The sequence below is a fragment of the Botryllus schlosseri genome, chromosome 6 (assembly GCF_051294905.1).
Source record: "Botryllus schlosseri isolate E-star chromosome 6, Bs_hap1, whole genome shotgun sequence".
Taxonomy (NCBI): domain Eukaryota; kingdom Metazoa; phylum Chordata; class Ascidiacea; order Stolidobranchia; family Styelidae; genus Botryllus; species Botryllus schlosseri.
In genome coordinates, this window is record NC_137241.1 from 15677977 (window position 1) to 15704884 (window position 26908).

The window sequence follows — 26908 nt, forward strand, 5'->3', positions numbered from 1 at the left end:
TCAATCTCACTTTTATAGATTTGACTCGAGTTAAGTCGAGTCATTTTCATTTCACCACCGAGTCAGGACCGAGTCCAAGTCATCGATCAGAGGGTCGACTCCGAGTCATGATATTATGACACGAGTCCGATTCATTGTGATGACTGCTCAGTTTCCAGTTAAAGTCTCGTTAAACCCACTTTCTATAACTCTGCTTTGTGATATCGAATGGTTCGCATTTATAATGTATGAAGAGCTTCTTGGAGGTACAGAACTTCAATATACAATTGAATAGTATATTCATATTGCAATGAACCCGAATATTTTCGGCTGACACTCGTCAGGGGTAATCGTCAGCAACTAGTAGAGAAATGGAAAGAACATTGTATATCAACAATTGTAGTAACGTGACTGACGGTCTGTCTAATATACGAGACGTGTAGTTCTCAAGCAGCCATGTATTCAGTGACGACCAAGCACCGAAGCACTTGCGATGTCGTCACACCCTAGTGGCGCCATAGAGCTACCACTACATCTCCCTTCTCGGGACAAGCACAAAAGCTTATAAGCAGCACAAACATATACAACGCAAGCACAGAATGAAGACAATAAACAATGCGAATTGAGGGAGTTAGCGGTACAAAGGTATGAAGCAATTGGCAGGCAAGAGGTGAATGAAGAACACAACATATTTACACACACTACTCCTATAACTACATCAGTACTCCTCGATGTATCTGCGAGGTGCGGTTCTGTTCCGATCCGACCGTCGGACTATCGATGGCGTGGGTTCGAATCCCACTGCTGCCGCCATGTAGTAACGTGACTGACGGTCTGTCTAATATGCGAGACGTGTAGTTCTCAAGCAGCCATGTATTCAGTGACGACCAAGCACCGAAGCACCTGCGATGTCGTCACGCCCTAGTGGCGCCATAGAGCTACCACTACAACAATCGTATCACAAAATATGACGTCACCAGCATGAAATTTCGTGAATGAGAGAGCGTTCAATGTACTATACCACCTAAAAATAGTACATTGAACGCTCTCTCATTCACGAAATTTCATGCTGGTGACGTCATATTTTGTGATACGATTGTTGATATACAATGTTCTTTCCATTTCTCTACTAGTTGCTGACGATTACGCCGGCCCTGACGAGTGTCAGCCGAAAATATTCGGTTCATTTCAATATGAATATACTAATCAATTTATAATGTACTAATTTTCCCCACTTTTAGTAGTTTCTGGTCGCATTTTCAAGTACCAGTACCAATAGACGAAATCCCAATAGTGTGGTTAATTTACTATTCTTCGAAATTACAATGAAATGTCGGTCTTGGCCGTCTGAGTCAAGTCGAGTCATTTCCGTATTTTGAGAAAATGACTCGAGTCAAGTCGAGTCATCAGAAAATCGTGACTCGAGTCATTACAACCCTGATCAAATATTCCTAAATCAGAAAGTGGTGCACAGAGAAAGCTATTGATTTACGGATTTTTCCGAATAGTCCCCATATACTTTGCAGTCCATACTAAATTGGAAACTTTTTGTGCCTTGACGTGGCAGGACGTCCAGTATGGGGCTCAATCTGAGGAAGCAGGATCCGATAGGGACAGTTAAACGTGGTAGATATCTAAACTTGACTCAATAATTTCATCGAAGATTAGAGAATGTAGAGTGGTTCAATCAAGTTTCTTCAACTCCTTCCTATCGTTCTATTTTTCGAAATTGATAATATCAATAATCAATAATCGTCAGATTCAGGGTTGTAATGACGCGAGTCATGACTAGTAAGATATGAAAGATGACATGTAAGATACTATCCCTCATCGGCTACTTACGTTCAATTCAATGATTTCTACTGTCCCCTTCACACAAGAAACAAGGATTAGTTCTAGACAGTTGAACCAGTAGCATTTGGGTTCAAAATCAACTTTACTCGTAGTTTACTCGAGTATAGTTTGAGTACTATAGGCCTATTCCAAATTTGAAATCAAAAGTTTCATATTCTCGTAAGACCCCTTGATGCCACAGGCCTACCAGCTACAGGGATAGAAGCACATTGACTTGTATTGTGCGACAAAACAGCTCTTAAGCTTGATGAATATAAATAAAGAGGTGCAATTCACAGTTCCCAATGTCATGTCTCTATGAGACCTTGAACATCGACACAATATACTAAAGAGGGTTCACAGGCAACGAAGCGCGTGGATTCTGACTATCACGATGCTTATATCAAGCAAAATGGTATCATGCCAAGTGTGTTTGGTTTTTAATCTGGAAACTACAACAAGGGCAGATTCATTTGGTAAATTCAAATTTGTGACAAAGTTCAGCTTGAGTCAACTCGCTATATAGCTGCTGATCACCATCACACTCATGCTGAGAACATTCTTCGGACAATATGACTCTTCACCGAGAGAATATTCTTCAACTGTTGGTAAAACTTTTGAAGGCAACGGAATCGTGACATCTGGCTCATGAGGAATCGGTCGTATTCCGCGAGTCAAATTGGATATTGAATTTTATGCTTATTTTTGACATTGAATAAAAAAAAACATGAACAAAAGTAACGTTGAGCAAAAGTAACAATCTTTTCCATGTCCACTTGTCTCTCTCCAAACCATTGGCACACCAAATGCTAAAGATGTTTGTTTTCGAATGCTTCACAACCTCAATGTCGCTATATTTTTTATTCAGTGTGCTGTGCTCTGTGCATACCTTTTCTTACGTCGCCCAAGCCCAGGTGGGTGTCTGATTTCAAGAGGTGGTCAAAGTAGTCAAGAAAGCTACTCAAGTAGTAGTAGAAGTAGCGACGAAAAAATCTACTCAAGTACGAGTAGATGTACTGCTTTCATGAGTAACCTAAAACTACTTGAAGTAGAAGTAGAATTTACTGACTTTAAAGCTACTCAAGTATGTAAGTAGTTGTGAAAACGATCGTAATTCATTCGCATGGACTGTCAAAAGCTGCAAATGGCGCTATGCGGAAGGTGTAGAGAGCTTGATTCATACTGATGCATCCCAGGAGGTGTCGATTTTTGACAGAATAAGCAGTCGTCCACATATCATGGGATGTAAATCATAGTATTGATAGGGAAATGCGATACTAATGTTTAGGCCTACTCAAAAACCCGGTTTAGAGAATATCATGGCATGTCACCCTCCCCCATATTATAAGGCCCCTAGAGCAATGCGGAGAAGTTGTGTCGGATACGGCTTTAACACTTTGCGCGATTAGTATATGTTAATAAAAATATGGCAGATCGTAAAAATGTCATATAGTGTATAGCTTTATTTTCTAAAAATATAAGGCATTACCACACTTGCTTTTACACTTCAACATGTATGTTCTCCAGACAAAAGAACTGAAACTATAATTATAAAACTCAACGTATAATACTCACAATTGAAAGAAAAATACAAATGCTACTTCTAAAAAGCGGAAAATATATTTCGTGTCTTTTGTCCAGAAATTTTTAACGGTGGTCTGCTAAAAAGGTCTAACGTTAAAAAAGTCAAAGTCCACTTTTCCAGATTAGGACATGTCATGGGCTGATAGGTATAATAGGTATAATTGCTAGATTGCGTAACGGTAGTTTCAAACGTTACTTTCATAGCGATATTTTCGTTAAAATATTTGTCACTCCATATCTACTGTGTGCGAAGCGCAACGAAAATTATAAGTATGTAATCGCAGCTTCTGGGGGACTTTGCCACCAGAACCCCCCTTTCGCCTACCAGCTTAACAGGTATATGCAGAGCCTTCATGATTGTCGTGATAGAGGACTTTTATAACAAATATGCGGACATTTGATCATTGACTCATCTGAACGCAATCATCTTCTTGACTGGTACAAGGATTCCCACGTCTATTCGCTAAAAACCTCGAAAAAAGCGCTAAAACCAAAGAGGGGCCCTCTTTCGACCAGGGGGGGTCGGGCGACCGCCCACCTCGCCCACCCCAAAAGCCACCACTGGACGTCAGATCCCTGCACACCACGGCAAGGTTTGAGCCAGGCGCTGGATTAGGCATTCCTATTATTGCATGGTTTTAAGGATGGACTACATTAAAACTATGCAGGCAACCTCTGTCGCATGCAGAGACTTATGATTATCGGAGGGTTACCATACGTCCTCTTTTTGACTTTTTTAAAAGTGTCCCTGGAGGACGCCCTTTTGTCCTCTTTTTTGAGATTTTGTCCTCTTTTTTTAAAAATGTTGGTCATATTTATAGCAAAATCCGACTGAGACGCCGTATTTTTTTTAGTCAACCACCCGACAACGTGAAGTTAAAAACTGTATTTTGGGCACCGGGCGAGAAAGATGACATTTTTTTAATCAACTGACCACGAAGTGTGTAAAATTTACCATTTTTTGAGAATTCTCCTCCGGTTTCGCAAATCTGAAAATTCTCTAAAAGTGTCTTCTTTTTAGATTTCCAAAATATGGTAACTCTAGATTATCGGGAATTCAATGTTCCCTCTAATTTATGACGAGTCTGCGCACACTCACCAACTCACTGCGCAGACCCTTGGACAACAGTGCGTAACGACTAAAAAAAAGGTCATCATTTCGGATTTTTTCTGCGCAACTTGGATTTTCTGTGCGCAGAGACCGTTCCAGCACTGCGCATTTGCGCACGTGCGCAGCTTAGAGGGAACATTGATCGGGATATATATGGGACTTTTCTAACTACTGCAGATATTTGATGACACCAAGTTATCACCGAACTGCGGCCTGTTCTACAGCCTTAGACGCTTCATGATAGCCTGGGTTCTTCTGATACTCTTTATATCCTTTAATCTTTCAATCCAATCGAAGTTACACACTACACAGCAACGCGGTGAAAAGATTAGCCCAGATAAATCTCCGATACGAAATCGAACCCTGGCCGCCCGCGTAGCACTACAGAAGCCTTTTGATTATTTTCTCAATACATTCATAGCCTTCATAGAGGGTAATGTATAGGATATAATACGTTCCATGAATATTGATCCGTGGCCCCGTCACTGAGTGGGTTACCAACCCAATGATATATATATATATCATTGACCAACCTAATACGCGTAGGGGTCACGTACGTCAATGTTCATAATGTTACGCTTGATTGGCATTCCCGAAGTTGTTTAGTTGGATTGAATTGTTCGAGTTATTGCTGGTCTAGGTGGGTTACTGTTAAATCTTGGATTGAGCAGAAGCGAGGTTTTTAGCTTTGAGCACTATAATTTTCCTCGGATTTTAGAGCGGGAAAGACTAGCAGAAAAGGCAGAATATCGATTATTATACCGATTATATCAAATTTCGAGAAAATTTAGCCGTTACGGAGATGCTGTATGTTTGCTAGGGGCGTCAGGCGATAGTACTCGGTGCTCGCCTAGTCTGATTGTAGATACATGACAATGAGAGTTTTGATTATCTTGCTGTGCTTACTTTAGAATCTGAACATTTACAGCTGAATTTACTGAACCGTTTATTATGTCGTCCTGTAGCTGAGCTTCGCTGTCTCTGTCTCAGACTCAGACATATCACATTAATTCCTTGTCATATATATTCTGGATAGTTACTCCATGTGTATGCCTGTGATTTGATATAATAATAATATATCCACGTAATTAACTACGGTATATAGTTTGCACCAAACACTCTATAACAGGTTGGCAACTGACTCTTAAGGCCTCGCCTCACGGCTCCTCGTCTCCTAGTCCATACTGCAAGGGAGTGCAAGCTTCTTATATATATCATTTCCTTCTTTATTGGCAGTGTGACAAATAATAGCCTATTTTTATATTTATATATGTGAAAGAGCCGTTTCTGCTGCACGACAATACTTACTGTCAATGTGTGAAAATGTGCAGTGTAATATATAAATGGGGTCTAGTTTAACTTTCTTACCCAGCACATGCCACACCTTACATCTCCATTATGATAACACCTACTAACAGACTGCTTGCTCTAACCTTAAGGCTCCTATGCCACTGCAGTTGTCACATAGTGTGGCATAAAATTACAATAGTTATTATAGTGACAGGATGCATATTTCATAATAATTTCAGAGAAAACCACTTATGAGCTTCAATCGATTTGTGATGCAGATCGTTTAATGATCTAATTTTTTGCATATCACAGAATCCGGTGTTATTAAAAAGATTTTTTCAGCTCGAAGTTCACCTCTGTTTTTTGCAGACTTTTCTAATCTATTTTTGAAATTAATGTCTTGAATGCCACAAGTTCACATCATCTCGTGACTGCGAATTCCATTGATGTAAGGAGGCTGTCCTTCGCGTGTTCTGAAAAGAGGTTCTGACCAACTGCTTTGTGAACTGTATCCACCATCAGAAGCTGAACAACAGGGTTCAGATTCAATGGGAGAAGTTGAGGAAGTTAGTAATGTTGCCTCTGGGAATGGCATGCAATCTGGGTCAGGTGAGTCTAGTGAAATGTGGTTACAATGAGAAAATCATTTTTGGACTTTGGATAATCAGATTGATATCGGTTGCTTAGAAATCCGTCACTTCCCAAATATTGAATAATTGGGGGAAGTTCTCATTTTTAGCTGTGGTTGCCCTAACTTTTCCCAAGATATTACACAGCCTCTAAGTACTTGCAAGCCGCACCCTTTACTTGAAATGTCAATATTCAATAGTTAATATTTCAGTAAGAAAGGATTAAAGGGACAGTTATGACAAAGTCGTTGCAATTCTTCCCGTCCCAAGTGCGCAAGGATTGCTGTATTATGTTTGACGATAATATTTCTAGACCAGTGGTTCTCAACCTGGGGGGCGTGAAAGCATCTGAGGGGGGCGCGAAGAAGCCGTCAACTGAAAAATAAAATTCGCGCTCTGCGTGATTTACCTTCAATTCACGCGTGTTACTCTATATATAGACCGAATTTCCCATTTTTTAATTCTCTAATCAACTGTCATAACCTTCCATGTGATCCAACAATCTGTTGGGGTTTTGTGACATGACGATAATGGGGGCGCGAAATTTTTCACTATCATAAAGGGGGGCGTGTCTAAAAAAGGTTGAGAACCACTGTTCTAGACCATCAATAAAGAATGGGATTTGCAACATTGCTACTTGCTGATTACAAGCTAAACGAGATAAAGTTACTCAGCATTATGGATGCCTGGTTCTCGATCAAAGTGCTACATCACAATAAGTTTATATTATCAGTCAATGTGCATCATATGCGTCTCACTAATGGGAAATGGTCAACCTTTTCATGTTCAAGCTTATGTCCAACAGCCATAAACACAGATTCGAAAGTTTTATAGACTTGAAGTTATAAAAAGTTCTGCTGACTGTAAAGCGACTATGATTTCTGAGCTTCTTGGGAATGTGTTACCGTATATTCTTTAGATAATGCGTGGCGATTTATCTACGTTTACTGAATCACAAAATGGCTGATGAATATATATATATTCCGTTATAGAAGCTGCTCTTGAAAACCAATGGTCTTGTGCCTGAAATAAGGAATCTAAAATTTAAGTATATATTAAACTGGATGAAAAATATTGCTCTTTATATGGCTGGTAGCCGCACAATATACTCGTCAAGTTATCATGAGTTGAGTCGATATAAATTTGTCTAATTTTACTTCTCTTTGTCAGATACCTCGGAAACTGGAAAAGTTTCACAGGAAAGGCAGAATATCGTGAACAGATACGTCAAGGTTTGTATTCGAATATTGTACGACATACATATGATGACTTTTCTTGTCGTAAATACTCTTTGAGGCTTACCTTATCGACGATAAATGTTACATTTATAATTTTCTGTTTTAACTAAACTATTTTCAGGGTATTGGCTGCGACGATGAATCAGACATTCTCGGAGACGCTGAATTCACTGATCAATATGGGTTTGTCCTGTAAGTAAAGATTCCTGCTGCGCTTGGATATTATACGTGACTATTTTCCACATATTGGTCACTCTTTTTGGACTTGACACTAATGCCTCGGAACTCGATAGCATAGCTACCCTCGAAATGCATGATACCAAATTTAGAAAAATTGATGCCTCATCAACACCTATCGGCATAGTAGCTCTATTACTGCTACTTAATTCTAACCCTTTGACCGAATTTTCGCACTACTTGTACTTTTTTATCTCCGTTCCTGTTGGTTTTGTGTACACAATTACATTAGTTGCATTTTATTTACAAAAAAAAGTATATTCAGACCCTATTCGTATTAAAAGCATATTTTCTCGTTTAAGAAAAACATCAGAACTGAGAACTGATTTCTATATCTTTAATTTGGAAGCTGGTTGTGTCGTTATTTTCATTATGAGGCGACTGATTTGAATGCTGCAAGACCACTTTGTTATCTCCCGTACATATCCAAATCCCTTTCCCTCACAAGTGTGGCAAGATATCTGCTTTTTATTAATGTGTTAATCAGTCTTTTTAATTTGTGTTCCACGTGCCATTGTTGGTAAAGTGTGGAATGAACATTCTTGGGTGACCAGATAAGTAATATTGATTCACTGAATTTTTGCAGGAGCATCCACAATCAATATAAATGGTTTGTTTGTAATATGTTCTCTGTCCTAGTTATGTGAACTTTTGTGACAACACTGATATCCTTACAATATTACTGAATGTTAGCAGTAGACTGGGTGCTGTATTTCAAGTACAATGTTCGATTTGCCGGCCAATTGAAAAGATTTTGACATTTCAAGTGGTTGAAAGGAGCCCGATGTCTCATGACTGTCATCTATTTGATAAAGATGATGTCATATATAGACTATGATGTAATCTGGATGAATGTATTTGTCACTACAATTTGATCATTTTTATGTAGTGTTTTTAGCCAGAAGGCGATTTGGATAATGGGATTTTTTGACTGAATGTAGTTGAATATCAAATTTCAAAACAGAATACGACGATGAAGAATGGAAGATAATAATGATAATAAGCCAATTTTTGTTGCGAATGTGTCTGTAATTTGTAATAATAATACCTTTCCTGCCCTAGTTGCCAGAGTTATTAGTTATCACCACCAGTGGTTCTCAACCTTTACGGCTTGTGGACCGCTGAACTTTCAAAAATCTAAATCAGCCCAGAATGTAGGCTAGTAACCACAGGACGTAGTTTATTTTTGTCCTCGACTCTTTGATTGGTTGCTGGCAGTGTTATATCAACCGAATCATTTCAATTGATGATCGACTATGCGTAGAGTTATGAATCCAGTGTCCAATCCTTGAAATCTCTTTGCATGACAACTCACAATTACTACTTGTGAGGTCGCAAGTAGTGACTAAAAGTATTGACCACTATCCTAATCCTATTTTTCCAATCTCCCTTTTATTTTTCGTTTTATATTTTACAATGTAAGATTTAAGGAAACACATGGTCAATTTACTGCCTGTTCACACCCGTTAGTGTGTGGCTAGGGGTCACTGGGTCAGTTGATCATGTAACTAGATGTGTCTTGTAATCATGTGTTGCATTTCCGGCTGTACTCTCACTGTCAGCCAAGGGAAGCTGATGATATCTTTTCGATCAAACAGCAAGGCAGAGCCCAGCCCTGTTCCCAAACAAGAAGAAGACAGACGGAAACAAAACGAAGTGAAGCGCCGAACAAAATGGCTGAAAATGGTGCGGCACTGGGACAAGTATTGCGGGACGGACAAAGTCAGTTCAAAATTGCCATATGAATCGATGTTGTCTCTTGCTAAAACTTTTGCACCTTTTCGGGTGTAGCTCCACAGCCGCGTGTATAAGGGAATACCGCAAAGCATGAGAGGAGATGTTTGGAAATTACTTCTTCAAGTCTATCAATACATGGAAAACATGCCGGCAGTATATGAAGTATGTCACATTGCCGTTTTCCTCTTTAGCACTGTTAGTCATATTCTGTGACCAAGTTAGCCTAAGTAGAATGAATTCCCCTTGTTTCTGAGTTCTTCCTTCCTTAAAACATTATGAGCAAAGTGGTCATGGTTGTACTCAAGTAAAAGTAACACCGTAAAATTCTACTCAATTACAAGCAGAAGTAGCAATTCCTAAGATATGTTTAAATCACTTCAAGTGGATGTAGAAAAGGAAAGGTGTGAAGGCTAGCCTACTCAAGTAAATAGTTTCAAAAATTAGATTTGGTAGACAGAGATATTGCATACTTCAAGCAGTTAATCTGAGGTGACTACTTCCGAATTGCAAGATGTATCTTTGCGACTAAAGCATAAGTATGTATGTAGAATATTTGTGTATATATTCTGTTAACGTGATAGAGCAGGGGTCCGTCACGCATAAAGTTATATTTTGCTGCCCGCGATCTGATTTGAGATTTTTTGGAGGACGCCCAGGGAAGCATTTTGAAATGTTGCATTCGATTTCAGTTTCAAAATATTATTGTTGTTTAAAAATAAACTATTCGCCTGTGTTCAACATCAGGCGCGTAGCCAGGGGGGGGGGGGGTTCGGGGGTCGAAACCCCCTCCTTTAGAAACGCGAAACCCCCTCCTTTAACGCGAAACCTTGCTCTTTTTAAATGACCGCTCTGACGCTAATACTCGTTTGCAATTCAATAAGTCATATTATCAGTATTGTGCGCAGCGAATTAACGAAAGGCGCGGCCAATTAACGAAAGGTTGCAAATTAGCGAGATTCGTCTGTGCGCATTGCACTGCACAGTGTAACGCGACACGATCTCCCGCTGAGATGATTGGCGAAATCAGGTCATTCATTGTCGCGCGTTCGGCAATCATTACTAGCCTGATTTACCGCGTCTCCAACAAGCCTAATTCCGCTGGCTTGAATAATCACATCTGCAATAGGCCCGCGGCGCACGATATCGTCGCTGGCCTTCACAATCACATCTGCATTGGCTTGGTGTGCACGATATCTTCGTAGGCCTACACAATCGCATCTGGAATAGGCCTCGTACTAAAGATATCGCTAGCCTAACTACCGCGTCTCGGGCCTACCATGCTTCGGCTCCTATTTCTCGATGGCTTGGATAAAATGCTATTAAGTATATGCTGATTAGCGATTGTGATTAAAGAGTTACATCTCGTAGCTGAATGACATCGAATGTCCGCAATCATGTTCGACGCGTGCGTACATGCGTAATTGATTTCCACTAGTCTTCAGCTATAGTCCAGTAGGCTTGAGTTATAAGAGGTAAAGGTTTGAACCACCTGAAATCGGCGTCATTATAGCACATATTCCATAAAAACTCGTACATTTTTACTTGCCTAAATCGTCACCGAGGCTACGTAAAACGCAAGACGCATTGATGAGCGGGCGTATATTTAATTGTTGGACGCTTTGACAAGCGCGCGAATTTAATTGTTCAGCGCGTTGATAAGCGCGCGTATTCAAATGTTCGACGCGTGCGTATTTCATTGTTCACGACAGATCAGGGAGTCGCTAATTAACAGCACTTCCGGACTCGTCGAAAAGCTTATCTTACGCCTATAATCGCCAACACGGGGATGTTGTATAATCGTTATTTACGCATCGCATGTACTTAACCCTAATGAGTCAATGCTACGTTACTAAATTCGGGAAAAATCGAAACCCCCCCCTTTTATTTCAAACCCCCCCCTTATTTTTCGGCTGGCTACGCGCCTGTTCAACATCACTATTCCTCACCAGCTGAAACAGCTTCGGCTATGACAATGGCGAGAGAAATTCGGCTGATATGAATGGGCAATCGGGCATATTGCCTTGACGTCCAGTGGCCCAGACATTGCCAAGACTGAGACGCTCAGAAACCCGGGCTTGGGGCGTCCCCACTATAGACGATCAAACTTTAGGAGGAGCGGGGCCTAAGTATTGTAGGCCCCGGGAGGAGATAGTCTTTCAGCTAGTAAGGTGTCTTGCTAGCCACAATATCGATTCCTTAGTCGCTGAAATGCCCTGTCAGGTATCGTGCGCAGCTCATAGTCCAAAGTAAAACGAAGTTTGTGATCATGATATTTGTTACTGTATTTGTACTTATTGAATAAAATATCACTTCTTTTGGGCTAACTATGGCCATCGTCCACGTTAGAGAGCACAGCGTTGTACTGACGTAAATATTTAAAACGTGGTTGGTCTACTGCGAGACCTATTTTGTCTCGATATTGAGTTCTTGCGGCCTGCGGCCTTTATAAGAATTTTGAAAAGTGGACGGCGACATGTTTTGAGTTGGTGACCCCTGTGATAGAGTGACTATTCCAAGTATTTAATGTGCTTCTCATTGCATTTTCACTCATAAAAGTGATGCAAACTATCCCTAAACCACTTCCAATTTTCGAAATACAAGTTTGAAATAGTAATTAATTTTGCTGACAAACTGTTCAAGTACAAGTGGAAGAAGTCTACAAACATAACCACTTGAGTAAATCACAAGTTGGCAAAAGCTACTTGATTACTCTGAAAAAGTAGAAGTACTTGTGTACTGACTATATCTGATCATGAGTGGTTGTAATGCAACTTCTTACAAGTACGTCACCATACCCATTTGTATGTGTGATTCTGTACAGTGCAAGCCAGCTGTTGTTTCAAGGTATCTTAACAAGGTACACTTGCACACTTTCAGTATTTCACACTCCATGCATATATTTACGTTTTCTAATCCATTGATGCATGTTTGCACTCGTGTATCGTGGTTGTTTATCAACTGCTTTTGTAAGCGGGCGTGAATGAATATTCAATATTGTGAATATGGTCTCTTTGTGGGTACCCTCATTGATTATTTGTCGAGCATGAGTCATAACGTCGCTCTCATTGCCGGAGTGATGCATTCTTCCTCGTGTGGCAGGAAATGAAAACACGTGCGCACGGTCATTCCACCGATATCAGACAAATCGACCTTGACGTGAATCGCACTTATCGGGACCACGAAATGTTTCGCAAACGATACAGGTTGGGGTTGAGCTTGAGCTTTCAGATTGTTGGTGTACTGACTTTGTTCTTTTTTTAGTATTAAACAACGCGAGTTGTTCCATGTGCTCGCCGCCTATTCTATGTATAATACAGAAGTGGGATATTGCCAAGGGATGAGTCAAATCGCTGCCCTTCTGCTCATGTATATGAGTGAAGAGGTTGGACATTTTGAGCTTCTGTGGTGTTATTCTGTCGCGAGCTTGCGGTTTTTATTTTCGCATCAACTTTGTATGACCGTTTTTAATCGATAAGTCTTGCATGTGTGCGGATGCGTAGATCCTGACTGGAGTTGAGCTATTTAGGGACTTCTTGCAAATTTCCTGTTTTAAACCTGTTGCAGCATGTTACACTGTTTATCGACGGAAGATTTGTGTCTGGCGTGTAGGGAGTGGGTTTGGACAGTATCGTTTTTCAACTCTGTTTGTTTGATCAAGTCTAGGCTTAGTTTCGAACTGAGTACCATGGTTGCAGATTTTGATAAGTACTCAAATCCTGAAACTATTTCTCGCTATCAATGCATTTGTAATGCGACTATATCTGATTGGAAGTGAACTTATTATCCCCACCATTGCTCGCTACGAAAATTTGATAATGAGTTACGACGAGGGGTGGTGAATTTCCCACCTCTCACAAGAATTCCAATAAACTTTCTCAGCAATAATTAATCATATTACTTTCACTTTTACAAAATCTGTTGTAGTGTGATCCATCATTCCTCGATCGTCTGTGTTTTCTTCCTCATCTCTGATGCACTTCGTTAGTCATCGCATTTCAATGCTACAAGAATATTTGTACCATCATGCATTGTGACATCACATGTTTCTGACCTTTGTGGAGTGCCTTTCCGATGAATTGTCTTACAAAGTAAAGTGGCTAGTTATGCTGCGATGATAAATGGTTGATCAACTGCTCGAACGCTATTCAATTTGACCATTCACAGATTGTTGTCTGAATCTGAAACACAACCACGAGCTTCCCATGATTAGTGTTGTGCATTTGATGTTTTAATGCTTCCTAGCCGGCCATCAAGCTATTATTAGTGTTAGATGATGATCCCTGCTAAGCTTTAAACGGCTTATCCGATGCCTACTGCTTACTGTACCTCGGACATGCTAGAATGTATTTTATTTTTAATCTTATCATGTAGCTGTGCATGCGTTTTGGACTCACAAGATGACTCTGGGCTTGGGTTTGGGTTAGCGTGGAAGCGATTTGTTGTAATTGACTGCTTGAAGCAACGTATTGAATTGTTGTTTCAGGAAGCGTTTTGGGCTTTGCATTCGCTACTTTACGGCGAAAGGCACAAGATGCATGGCTTCTTCATCCCGGGCTTTCCGAAGCTAATACGCTTTCAAGAGCATCACGATCGCGTTCTGAAAAAGTTGATGCCAAAGTTGAAAAGGCATTTGGTAAGTCGTTAGTTTTTATGTCGCATCTGCATTGTCGTCACTTCTGGGTTTTGTCTTTTTCAGGACGAAAACGAAGTTTTTGCAAGTTTATACACGATGAAGTGGTTCTTTCAGTGTTTTTTAGATAGATCTCCCTTTTCCTTAACCCTGCGTCTTTGGGATATATATGTTCTTGAAGGCGAAAAACTTTTAGTAGCTATGTCCTATGCAACGTTGAAGTACCATAAAGGTAAATTAATTTTATGACACTACACGACAGACTATATGACGCGGTGCGTGTTTCAGCGTATTTAAAGTCTCAAGATATGGATGGCATTGTTTCGTTTCTGCAAGAGCAACTAGTCAAGGATTTCGGTGCACACGATGACGATATCGTAGAACATCTCAAGGTATCTGTGAATAGAAATAGTATTTTCCAGTCATTATGACTAAGTGTGTCTTGGTGTTATGTCATCAGGTAATTGTGTTGAAGACAGTTTGTTGACAATAGAAGTCCCTAGACTTTTCCCCTGGGTGCTCAAATTACACATTTATGCATCCTTTCAACATTGGAGAAGAGAATTTCATAGCACTTAAACTATGTTTTAAAGCAATAAACATGCATATAGTCCTTATGTGTTTCGGAAACCATTTTCTTAGTAGATACATGCAAGCCCATTTTCTAATGTTTGAAATTCCCACAGCGGGTATGATTGACAAACGCAAATATGAGGAGTAATTTAGGGACATATTCGTGAAATTTATCTAGATACAAATACAGCTGTGTGTATCAATCGGGTTTTCGATGTGCCGTTTTGTTAATATATTGTACTATTCAATTCCCATGTCGTGATATTATTTCAATTTTGTATTTGTGGTATAAATAAAATGATCCATTAATGTTGTTTAACTGAATAATACTAGCTCGGAAACTGCTGCTCAAATCCCATAGATAAGGCCGACTCGTACGGGTTCCTATTACCACTGAACTTGTTATTATAATATTTGCCACAATTCGGTCAAAATGAGTACTCTTAACCAAAATTTTGAGTTATGCTCTTCCTAAGTACAATTCTCATCTGGCTTGGAATTGTTCAAGAACAGCAAAATGTTTAAAATCAAGGATAGTTGGTAATTAAAATCGATCATTTGTAGTTGAAGTAGAAACATGGGTTATTCAAGTGCCTTGTTACTTACCATGTCTGCTGATGGCATTCAGATGGCCTGCAGTATTTAATGCACTATAATACCAATCAATAAATTCAATTTCTAGAGCTGCATGATAGAATTACGAAGATTCCGTATGGATCTACCCCCAAAAGCACATGACATGGAAAATCCCAAATTACCGTTTGGAGCATTCATCCCCAACAGTGATGCCGGCCAGGCCAAGGTCCCAGAGTTTGCTAGGCACGCCGGTAGGTATTTACTGCTTTTCCGGACCCCGTGCTTCGGTTTTATAAAAAATTACATGTGATTGTTAGGCTATCGATACTGCCTACTCTCTTATCAAATCTGAAGGTGATAAAACTTGGTGACGAATAAATTTATATACTCGTAATTCAACTTCAGGTTAGTTTTGTGTTCACTGTATGTATATTGTAGGTAGAAGTACTACTTCCTATATTGTCATGGCATGCGTAAGCTGTATCGGGACTGCAAAATTGATTTCTGGAAAAGCCTGATTATTCATCGATTGACCCCATCTTCTTTTTCAATTTCCGACTACTCTTGTCAAGAGTCAATTCAATCACGCTGTAATTTGCTTCTTTGAGTTTGATTGCTTGTTTGTTCTCTTGTGGCAAGTAAAGTACAATGCTCTTTTGTGTACCGAGAGCATTACTGCATTATGATTTGGAAATGGTCAGGATTACGATCTTATACGATTTTTCTATTTTTTATTGAATATGAACTTCTCACATAGCTATGTTCCACTATTCAAGATAGTAAATCGAAGTAAATGAGAAAATGTTCCATGATTTAAAATATTGTATCTTGTTTGTCGGTCTTTGTCATCTTTATTCGTTGATACACTCCAGTTGTTTAGTGACCATTATGTTAATCATCAGATAGGTTTCTAGAATCTTTCTATTCTTTCTACCAAAATCACTTCTCTGTCCGTATCTGATGCCTGCATGCTTTTATTGAGCTACCACATATTCTACTCGCGTATTGTTGTCTTTGTGGCGATGGAGGATTACTGAAATTTACTTGAAAATGAACTAGCATTTCACATAAGATGCATTTTGTCACCCAAGACGTCAAATTCACCAAGTAAATCTTTAAAGTTCAAGTAGTTATGGCAATCTGGTTGCCGCGTTACTGTTGTCCAATTGCGAAATGCTGGTCGTGGATGTTTGGAAAGTTTCTCGTTTTGCAGTGGACATCGAGAAGCTCCTGCCCGATTTCAGAAGAAAAGGCAGCGTCAAGGCGAAAAGAGAGAAAGTGAAACGTGGAAAAAGTTCTGTCCAGAAAACGCCGGTCTCCAACGGTGCCGAGTCCGTGACGAAACTTCCCGAAATCAAGGTGATATTAACGACAAAAGCGATGCTGTTGTTGTCGTGAGACAATGTGAGACACAACCAGTGCTCAGATCCAAGTCAAGTAATGACTCGAGTCGAGTAGTAACAATCGGGCTTATTCGAGTAGCGAAGTTACAGGCTCTTCGCACAAAGAAAAATATTGTTTTTATTATTTCGTCCCAGCATGGAAGCCTTGCAACCTTGATTGGAAATCTCACAGTATCCAAAACATTTTCACAAATACTCATGGGAACGATACGGTATTTCAGTTACAATTGATTTCAATTATACCATGGTCAAAAAGCCCTATGCGGCTGACAACTATATCAAGTTCGATCTCTGCGTGACTGCTGGAGCGTGATGCATCTGTGGAAATTTCAATACATTACAGCTTCATTACGATGGCGTTCTGAAGAAAACGGCTTCGGCCAAAATTTTTCTTACGTTTTGCCCTTCAATTTGAGACCTTATCATTTTTAGAGTGCTGTGCCCCTTTAATGCTCGTTTCGGAATATTAATCAGTCTGGCACTCAATTTTGACCATCCCTAGTCTTTACTGATACTGTTTGACGTGTGTGATGATTTTTTTTTAGTTTAGTCGAGTCCGAACTTGGTGCTTATTCTGTTACTCGCAATCGTAATTAAATGTCGGGAGGGATCGGGTTTAGATCAGATCCGATTACTTGGATTCAGAAGAAATTCCATTCTCGCTAATGATAACACGCTGAATAATTCGCTTCCGACGATCCTTCTTTACACCGTAAACGGAAATATTCAACGTGTTCGCTTCCGACGATCCCTCTTTACACCGTAAACCGAGATATTCAACGTGTTCGCTTCCGACGATCCCTCTTTACACCGTAAATGGAAATATTCAACTTGTTCGCATCGGGCGATCCATCTTTACACCGTAAACGGAAATATTCAACGTGTTCGCTTCCGACGATCCATCTTTACACCGTAAACGGAAATATTCATCGTGTTCGCCCGATACTGATACTGTTTGACGTGTGTGATGATTTTTTTTTAGTTTAGTCGAGTCCGAACTTGGTGCTTATTCTGTTACTCGCAATCGTAATTAAATGTCGGGAGGGATCGGGTTTAGATCAGATCCGATTATTTGGATTCAGAAGAAATTCCATTCTCGCTAATGATAACACGCTGAATAATTGATGCACCCGACGTCGTTCGGTGCGACGTTTCACTGAGATTACTCTTCCCTGAATGTCTGGGATGGAGTAGTATATCTTCCACGCCTTGCTTGCCTAGTTGAATGCATTTCATTAGTGCTGTGCTTTAAATTTGGTTAATCCAAAAGTAGTGGCTTCAATGAATTAGTGTGGGACTTTTGGAGTAAAAAGACAAAGTCACGGCTTTTAAATATAAACTCCAGCTTTAATGTTGACTCTAATATCCCCCAACTATGTTATCCGTCTCCCCAAACCATGATAAAGACGTAAAACAATTTATTTTGATTATTATGAATGTTGACATGTTCATGGGAAACATTTATCGGTGTCATGGGGAACACTGGTTTTTTATTGAGCGTAAAACAAAGAAGCGCCAATTTTTATCCTAGAAGGCTCAGCATAGTTTGATAGCGATTTAATCTGGTCCTGTCATTAACGGGGGCATTGCAGTTCTTCTCAAGACCTTGAACGCACACAGTAGTCGCTTCAGGTTTACGTTTATTGATTTTGTGACAGAAGTGCTTACTAGATATCTATTGCCATGGTTCCTTTCCGCTGTTTTGCTACGTTCTTTCGACAATTTCACTTGTGAGAGCGATACAAATCCGTCCCAAAACTTTGTCATACTTTTCGGAATTCAAATTGTAAAGAGTGTCTGGTTTTGCCTAAAAAGCTATTCGAGTCGAAGTGGAAGTCGGTCAAAAAACATAACCTCTTTACTCGAGTTCCAAAAAAGCCGAAGTTCCTGTCATTAGAGCCCGACCGATTAATATTGGTTCATCGACAACGACAATATCAAATCGATATCACGCTTTGAAAGCAATATCGATATCGCCATTAGAAGTAAAAGATAGCAGTAATTTTTGTTCCATCACGACATGGTAGCTGGAAGCCAGAGAACTATGATGTATTTCTTACAGCTTACAAATGTCCAGATGCAGTCTTTCTAGTTTATTTCATGTCCAAGATTAGCCATGACTGTAAAGCTGTTAAAATTAATGCTCTGAACTCTGAAGTCTTTGAATTTCGCCTTAAGCTAGATGCCACATCTTTTGAATATCAACCGAACATGTCGAGGTTATCGGTATCGCCTCTGCTCGTTATCGAAGGCGCTTGAGTCACCCAGACTTTTTTACCCGCATTCAGGAGGCAACTGCCGCGAAGGACCAGGGACAAATTCGCGGGTCTCCCCTTTCGAGAGAATCCGACAAAATCGCAAAGACCAAACGGAAGGAGCCTGGCAAATCGCCCACCGCTACGAAACTATCTCCTGGCAACGCCGAAAGTCGAGATCAAGTGAAACGGGCCGTCAAAACCGCGTCTCCCGAGGCCAACAACAATTTGTCGGCTGATGCACAGCAGGAAGAGACGCCGCGTCGCGAGACAAAATCTAACGGCAGACTTGTCTTCGAGAGGCAGAAAGAGAAACTCAAAGCCGGCGAGGCACTGGGTAAAAACGTGGACTCTGACAGTACAGTGCATACACTTTCCACGCATTCCACCAACTCGAACAATTCAAAATCGCACGAAAAACGGTCGAACCCCTCTCAGAAACATACGGACGGGCCTTTTTACCCGTCGATACTGGGACGGGTGTCGTCTTCCAGTTACGATACGCCCAGCACAGACGGCGCCAACTACTCGCCGACTAGCAAGGTTGTCCCAAAATGGAATATTCCGTCTAATGGTAAAAGCAGAACCAAAGATTCCCTCAACACATTACAACCAAAATCGGGCAGGCGCGACCGTGATCACGGCACTGTCGCGAATCAATATCATTCGCAGTTCTCGCAAACGATGGCGCGTAAAAAATCCCAGAGCTCGGATTTACTCAAAGTCACATCGGGTGGGACGTTGAAGGTATGTAAGGGAATTCGTAATTGAATTCGTGCTGTTGGTAGCCGTGTGCGAATAGCGTGTTCTCTTTCCAGACGAAAACCCTGTCATTTTCTCAGTTGTCCGCCGCTCTGGACACGATCGATAACGCGAGCCAGGCCAGCTCGCCGGTTGTTAGTACGCCCAGTGACACCGGGAGCTCTTTGGCGCAGTTCACGCGGCGGACGCCGTCGGTGCCGCGGCCTATGAGCTACTACGATAACGTTCCGACGGACGACCGGGGTTGGTTGCTTTTTGTCAAAGTGTGTTGATGTTTAGTTTGGTCGATCCCTGTTTGGATAATCCGCCGGGATTGTCCTTTAAGGAAACAAAAGGACGTAGTGCCTTGATGTTTTTGCGGCATATACACCGACTCACGATATGACATACACACGATCTGTGTATTTGCATACCATGTGTCCATGATCTGCATATGCCGCTGGACAAGGAAGGTGCAGATATAGGCTTGTAAGGCTTTCTGAGTCTTGCATCACCCCTCCATGCTATCCCGGTAATGCATGAGCGCCAAGCAGCGAAGTAATGGATACCAGTGTTACTAATCAAGTCTTTGGTCTGATCTGGCCGGGGATCGAACCTACGACCCACCAATCAAGAAGCCGGCCGCTTCACCATTACGCTATCTTGTCGGCAACTCTAAATATGATGTCTCAAATTGAAGTTAATTGAGTCAAAAACATTTTGCATCAGCCGTTATCCTTAAAAATCCACCATATTCGAACTGCAGCTGAAAGATTTTCGCGAAGTGTACTATTCCACTACATTTTTTATCCCTGTGATATCGACGGTACTCGTCATTGCTTTTTTTTCTCGCGCCCTTACGCATACTTACCATAACTGAACCGACTTGGTTTGTAAGACACAGTTACCTCTAAATATCGGCTGATAACTATCTAATATTGCTTATCTGTGACTACTTGATCCTGTTAAGAAAGTGCAATGGTGAGTTAGTGCATGTTACATTGTCAAAGTTACGCATAAGGTTTTAAGGTGTGAAGACACGTGAGCTCGGTACCACAGTGACAGATCGAGTGTGGAATGGTACATTTCATGAAAATGTTTTAGGTGTGATTCGAATGTGCTAGTTTTATGAGGGTAATGGTTTCTGCCAAATACGTTTCACGCTATAGTTTCAATGGCTGACTTAATCGCACACGATTTGATTTGGATCTCTGAAAATGGATTCGGCAGTTATTGCCAGTTTTGACTCATATTGGATTCGCCTTCCTTTGAGAATTGTAAGAACTCGCTGCTATAAACTTGCGGCGGTACGGTAATTTACACTTACAGTAACGAAACAGCATCATTTGCCAATATTCATCCAATGCTGAGTGCACTGCAGTGTACACTGGTATAAAAGATGTAAATATCAAGATCAGGTGATGTCTGATATCTTCACTGTCTCAGCCCTCTGCCCAAGAGGATATTGTTTCTTTCTTACTCCATGAAATAAGGTTGTCTTGATTTGGTTGCCTTGATTTGCTATGATTTCAAATCTTCAATTCCAGAAGAGGAAGATATTGGGACGGACATTAATGCAATGGCAGGAGTAGAGGTGGGTGGTGAGTAGCTGTTGTGTTGTCTTGTTCTAGAACTAGTGTAGAACTAATACCATCTGGTGGCAACGGAGCTGATTTTGCAGTGTACGTAGTCATTCATCTTGCGTCCTGTGTTTTTGACAACTTCTACTTAACGTCTATATACTTTTACACTTTGAATTTTGTGAAGTTGAAAGTAGTTTTTGGGTATGTTTGCATCATTTTCATGGGGGAACTTGCCACAACGACTTGGCAAAACAACCCCGGTATGACGGTAACTTGAAAATTGCTCCCTTTTAAGATGTCGTTAATCATTTTGCTTAGCACCCTGCGATTCCTAAAACGGCTGTCTACGATTAACTGCCAATAAGCGATATCGTCCTGGTTCTAAATGACCATAGATTGAGAAACACCATGTAGGCCTATACTAAACAACAACAGCTACTAGAAGCATGGGATCACTCGATCAAATCTACTTATTGAATCTACTACTTGTTATAACTTCTACTTCTCTCGAAGTGTTTTGCCACGTCTCGGGAATCTCTGCGTCTTCGAGTAGAAAGTTTCAACATTTCTTCTGTATTACTAGGGCTTGGCTGCTTAATAGTTTCAAATAGTTGCCCTCATTAATTAGTTCAAGTTAGCCTCTCCCAAACTCTGGTGTCATTGCGGTATTGGTGCAATGTGTAGCTTTTTGATATTCGTGCGTTCGGGTGTGTAGTTAGTGTTTGCATGCTATGTCGTCTTCGAAAGAATCGAAATCACGTTCCTTCGTTTTTCCTTGACAGCTCTCTCGTCCTACCATGCCCAAATCGCGAGGCAAAAGGAAAAAGCGTACGATAGGCGGCGCAAATAGCAAAAGTACCGGCGATCTACAGTCTACATTCGGCCGAACGCGTCCCAGGAAAGACGGCTACCACGCAGCGCGCAGGCGCGCCGGAGAAATAACAAACGCCAAAGACGTCGACGGCGCTGTCGAGAACACGCGAACTTCGCCGTTTCAACGGGCGGTTTTGGAAAACGGTATCCTCGACCCGCCAGCCACCAATCTCCGAAGCAGGCGTATGAGCAGGGAAGAAATCGTGACAGCCGCCGTGCTTTCGCAACTGGACGCGAATCCGCAATCCGGGCGTAATAGAAAGCATGCGCGTCGTATTACTGATGACGGGTCGTCCATGAAAAAATCGAAAAGCGCAGCTTCCCTGTCGCAACGCTTTGGTCCGAGCGAACGGCGGGGTGCCAGGAAAAAAAGCGCAGACGCCAAACTAGTTTTGCCACTGATTTCGACTACTAAATCAGATAAGTCGCGCTCATGGAACACAGTCGAGCTAGACGCTGCTATTACTAATTCCAGGTCGCTCGCTTCGCATCCTGATAACCTAGCGCGAAGCAACCCAGGTAATTTAAAGTACTCGCCTTTTCCGCCGCCGAATGTAAGCGTGTTGAATTTTGCGGCCACGCGTCATCACGATTCTGAAATCAACCGTCTGCTGTCCGCCGGCGTTAACGCCGACTCTTCGATGTTGAGGAGGTACGGCATGCACTCGCAGTTGCAGACGCAGGTGTTCGCGGCGCCGTACGATCGCAGGCGCAGTGTTACTACGGCCGTGCAGACGGAGGAGAGCATGGTTTTGTGAAAGCTTTAATGACGACATTACTGCGTTTTATAACGAAACCCAAATGTACGTCCTATTCCGTATTTTGGTAACTGACGTGCGGTAAAGCGCCAGTGTTACTGCCGAATCGTTGTCCGGGGATGCTTAATCTACATTGTTGTAGCTGTGTTGCTAATTTGCTGCGCCCGGAAAACGTAGCCTGGAAATCTGTGCTCGTTCGTGGTTGAGAATCGGCAAAGCGAACTTGCGTGCAAGGTGGAGCAATGTGATGTTGGTGGGGCTGGGCAAAATCAAGTGCCTGAAAATCGATGCCGAGTCGCGTATTGGGCTTCGAGTCTAGTAACTAATTTCATGCCCGTAATAATCGCTGAAAAAGTTCGAATGTCGATCTTTATAACGACTTCAAGGAAAACGATACCGATTACTAGTCATCCCAAATCATTTATGGACCAAAACTGATGTGAACATTGTTGGGGGTCGATCGTTACTTGCCGGAAATGTCATTCCTTGAATTACTATAGCCACATATTTTTCAATACCGCGTTACGGCCAGCCGATGCTCCAACGGTTACAATAAAGTATTGAGACTATATTTTCCCTGATAAAATATTGCTCTAGGCGTGAGAGCATGTAAAAAATCTACTCTCGCTGATCCACTCCAATCATTGCAATCAATACTCTATTCGGATTCTAGGCCTGTAATCATTCTGCCCAGCCCCACCTGTCACCACCACTTTTTGGTCTCCTTATCGTTTGAAGCATGCGTTTACTTTCTTGCGTTTTTTCGAGACATTTTACGAACGCGCAAGCCGCCAGCCCACTCGTTCAAGTTACAAACCCATTCAGAAAAGAAACACGGGGCTGTACGATCATATCGAGTACGCTTTGGAGGCGTCCACCTTTTCTAATCGCTACTGTGCACGCGTCTTCTGTATCCTATTTTTGCTATAAAGAACAAAGAGTCGTCCGGTCGATTTTTTGTTGGCCTGGCCTGGTCGCCTATATTGCATTTTTAACATAGCTATTATGTCTTCCTAACTGGTTTGCTGCGATGCATCAATTTTATCGAGTCGGTGCCAACACTCGCTACGAACAAGTATATATGCTGGTCTACTTTTGTAACGTCTCGTCTCTCGCAGTATTATTGCGTCGGTTTTGTGTCAACTTGTATTTATGAAGAGTTAGTACGAATCTCGCGCAATCATCTTCTGTCGCTTATGTGTAAATGGTCTTCTACTCCTGTACCGTATATTTACGTGTAAAGTTCACTAATTTCTATACTCGTCATGGTGCTTCTTGTGGATAAGAAAGTTTATCAATATATGCTTGGATTGTGATGATTTTACGAAAGGGGCGTAACTATCGCAATATGTAAGATTGCGAAATGCAGGAACAAATGAAAGTGCGGCCACCCTTTTGCTGCCCAGGTGAACTTGGGCACTTACACTGCCGGACGTAGCTTTGACTGGGTGGAAAAATCCCATGCATACTTCAAACGGAACGTCTATCCATTTTATGTACTGTGGCAGGGTAGTTCAACTTTCTTGCTATTCTCGGATCAAATTCGATTACTTCTGCTGCGTACGGCCGGGAGAGTTCCACCATCCCATGAGTTTAAAATCCGCGTCTTGCTCTTAGAATGTCTTTGGTATGAGATTTGCAAATTGAAGAAACCTTTATCAAGTTATCGATTTCACGCAAACATAGGGTTACCATATTTTTAAAATCTGAAAAGAGGACACTTTTTCAAATTTTCAGACTTGCAATACCGGAGGAAAAGCCTGAAAAATGGTAAATATTTCCCACTTCTTGGTCGGTTAACTAAAAAAACGTCATCTTTCCGGCTCAAATCCCGAATTACCCGTCGGAACGTTATTGAGTACTGATTTCCTATATTTCAGCCGAATTTTACCCTATATTAAACTACAATTTTCAAAAAAGAGGACATTTGGGCGTCCTCCGTGGACACTTTAAAAAAGTCAAAAAAGAGGACAAATCCGCAAGAGGACGTATGATAACCCCGCATTAAAGTCGAAATACAAGCAATTACTTATAAATGAATACTAGCCAGCCTTCAGGATTACCGGACAACGACCTAACATCGACCCCGCCTTCCGCCACATGCCATCTTATTTTGTCGCTTGCGTCTTATATTCTCTGCATTACTTTTCATTCAGTGTGCATGCCTATTCTTTACTTCGCCTAGGCCAGGGGTTCTCAGCCTTTTCTTGGCCGTGGCCCATTTTCCGGTTTGAAAATGTGCTGTGGCCCACCTCTTATGTTACACACATCTTATCTTACAGTCATATGCGTGGTAGTCCACGGCGCCGATATGCCTATTTATCTAAAATATATGCATTTTTCTGTTAATTTACTGATTATATTTAAAACTAGGTACGTGAAATTGCGCCAAGCGCGACAAAAATTTTCGAGTTGAATAAATATCCTCCAACAAACGACCAACGAAATAATCTTGGCCCCTTCGAGCTTCCCTAATTGGGGGTTTGGGTGCGGCAGTTACGGCCCTGGTAGATCATAGGCTAAAACTCCTGTGTATATTATGATCGTCCGCTGCTCCATTCGCGTCGCGAAACACAATGATCAAATCTACGCATCCACTGCCGTGTGATTATAGTTTTAGTTCCACTATTGTGGGGAATAATATAATCATTCTGGGCCAGCTTCAAACAATTCATTAATGAATGGGGTGCTATAGTACTACAGAGAAGTGGAGAAATAGTTTTTTTAATATGTACGCTTGTACGCTGTACAATGTACAGTGTAGCCTACGTCTTGTATAATCAAGTGAATAAGTTGCGATGTCAGAATATTCAATTCAATATTCAATCCCAATTCATGCGACTCTTACATTATATGTTCAATGATTTCCAGGCCTGATATTTTAAACCGAATCCAAAGATTAATGCGCTCCGCCAAATCCTCATTCCATTCCTACGATTCGTTGCTTGTTTGTTTTGGGGTATTCATGGTGTTTGTCGACTAGGCTACTATGGTCATTTACACCAGGCCGATATTCTTTTCATTTTTCGTAACTGCTGACTTATAGCACGGCCCACCTCTAGGCTTTTGTAAGACACCGCTGACGCGGATGAGGTGGCGAGGAGCTTAGGTAAACCTCCAACTCTTAGGTATCGGAAATCGGAAGTCGACCTCGGTCGGACTCGAACCCGCACCCATTGGTGTTGCAGCCGCGGATTATACCACTGCACTATCTCGCCTACTATTCGTTGCGGTGGTGCAGTATGACTTCACCAGAAGTTGCTGATAATTTTTAATTATGGCTATTTTGGTCTTACAATAATACGACCTGCGGAAGTACTTTAAATCTATACATCAATAACACTTCATTCCGAGTTAATTGCACTCCCTTTCAACGGCATATACGACATATGACCCTGACGGAATACTTGTGGTTACTTCAGCATTACCTTCCAGTTATCATCAGAGGTGGTCAAAGTAGTCAAGAAAGCTACTCAAGTAGAAGTAGAAGTAGCGACGAAAAAAATCTACTCAAGTACGAGTAAAAGTACTTCTTTTATAAACAACCTAAAACTACTTGAAGTAGAAGTAGAATTGACCGACTTTAAATCTACTCAAGTAAGTAAGTGGTTGTGAAAACGATCGTAATTCGTTCGCATGGACTGTCGAAAGCTGCAAATGGAGTTATGCGCTAGGTGTAGAGAGCTTGATTCATATTGATGCATCCCAGGAGGCGTCAATTTTTGACAGAATAAGCAATAGTCCACATCATGGAATGTAAATGATAGTATTGATATGGAAATGCGATACTAATCCTTTGTTTACTCTAACACCCCGTTTTAGAGAATACCATGGCATGGCGCCCTCCTCCATATTATATGACCCCTAGTTCAGTCGAA

General features: G+C 41.3%; 1 protein-coding gene across 3 annotated transcripts; it reads left to right on the forward strand.

Annotated features, from left to right (window-relative positions):
* The first annotated feature begins 5867 nt into the window (after positions 1-5867).
* LOC145441151 (uncharacterized) lies at positions 5868-24335 on the forward strand. 3 transcript variants are annotated; one of them, XR_013915752.1, is made up of 17 exons: positions 5871-6406; positions 7597-7658; positions 7786-7856; positions 9500-9623; positions 9693-9800; positions 12738-12841; positions 12900-13020; positions 14122-14271; positions 14335-14500; positions 14557-14660; positions 15524-15668; positions 16631-16776; positions 19109-19822; positions 19894-20080; positions 21364-21410; positions 22182-23485; positions 23596-24335. XR_013915752.1 is itself a non-coding variant. In XM_080318951.1 (16 exons), exons 1-16 carry the CDS (start codon positions 6346-6348, stop codon positions 23028-23030), a joined length of 3135 nt encoding a protein of 1044 aa, XP_080175077.1. In that variant the 5' UTR covers positions 5868-6345; the 3' UTR covers positions 23031-24335. The 3 variants fall into 3 exon arrangements, 2 of the variants coding, with proteins under 2 accessions (XP_080175077.1, XP_080175076.1); XM_080318951.1 differs by having other exon boundaries at positions 5868-6406; positions 19918-20080; positions 22182-24335; XM_080318950.1 differs by having other exon boundaries at positions 22182-24335.
* The last annotated feature ends 2573 nt before the right edge of the window (positions 24336-26908 follow it).

Excerpts from the sequence above, each read along its gene's own strand:
- LOC145441151 (XM_080318950.1), top strand. The coding sequence starts at position 6,346 with ATGGGAGAAGTTGAGGAAGTTAGTAATGTTGCCTCTGGGAATGGCATG. Across the intron at positions 7,659-7,785 it reads TCGTGAACAGATACGTCAAG|GGTATTGGCTGCGACGATGA; the intron begins GTTTGTATTCGA and ends AACTATTTTCAG. Across the intron at positions 9,801-12,737 it reads ACATGCCGGCAGTATATGAA|GAAATGAAAACACGTGCGCA; the intron begins GTATGTCACATT and ends CTCGTGTGGCAG.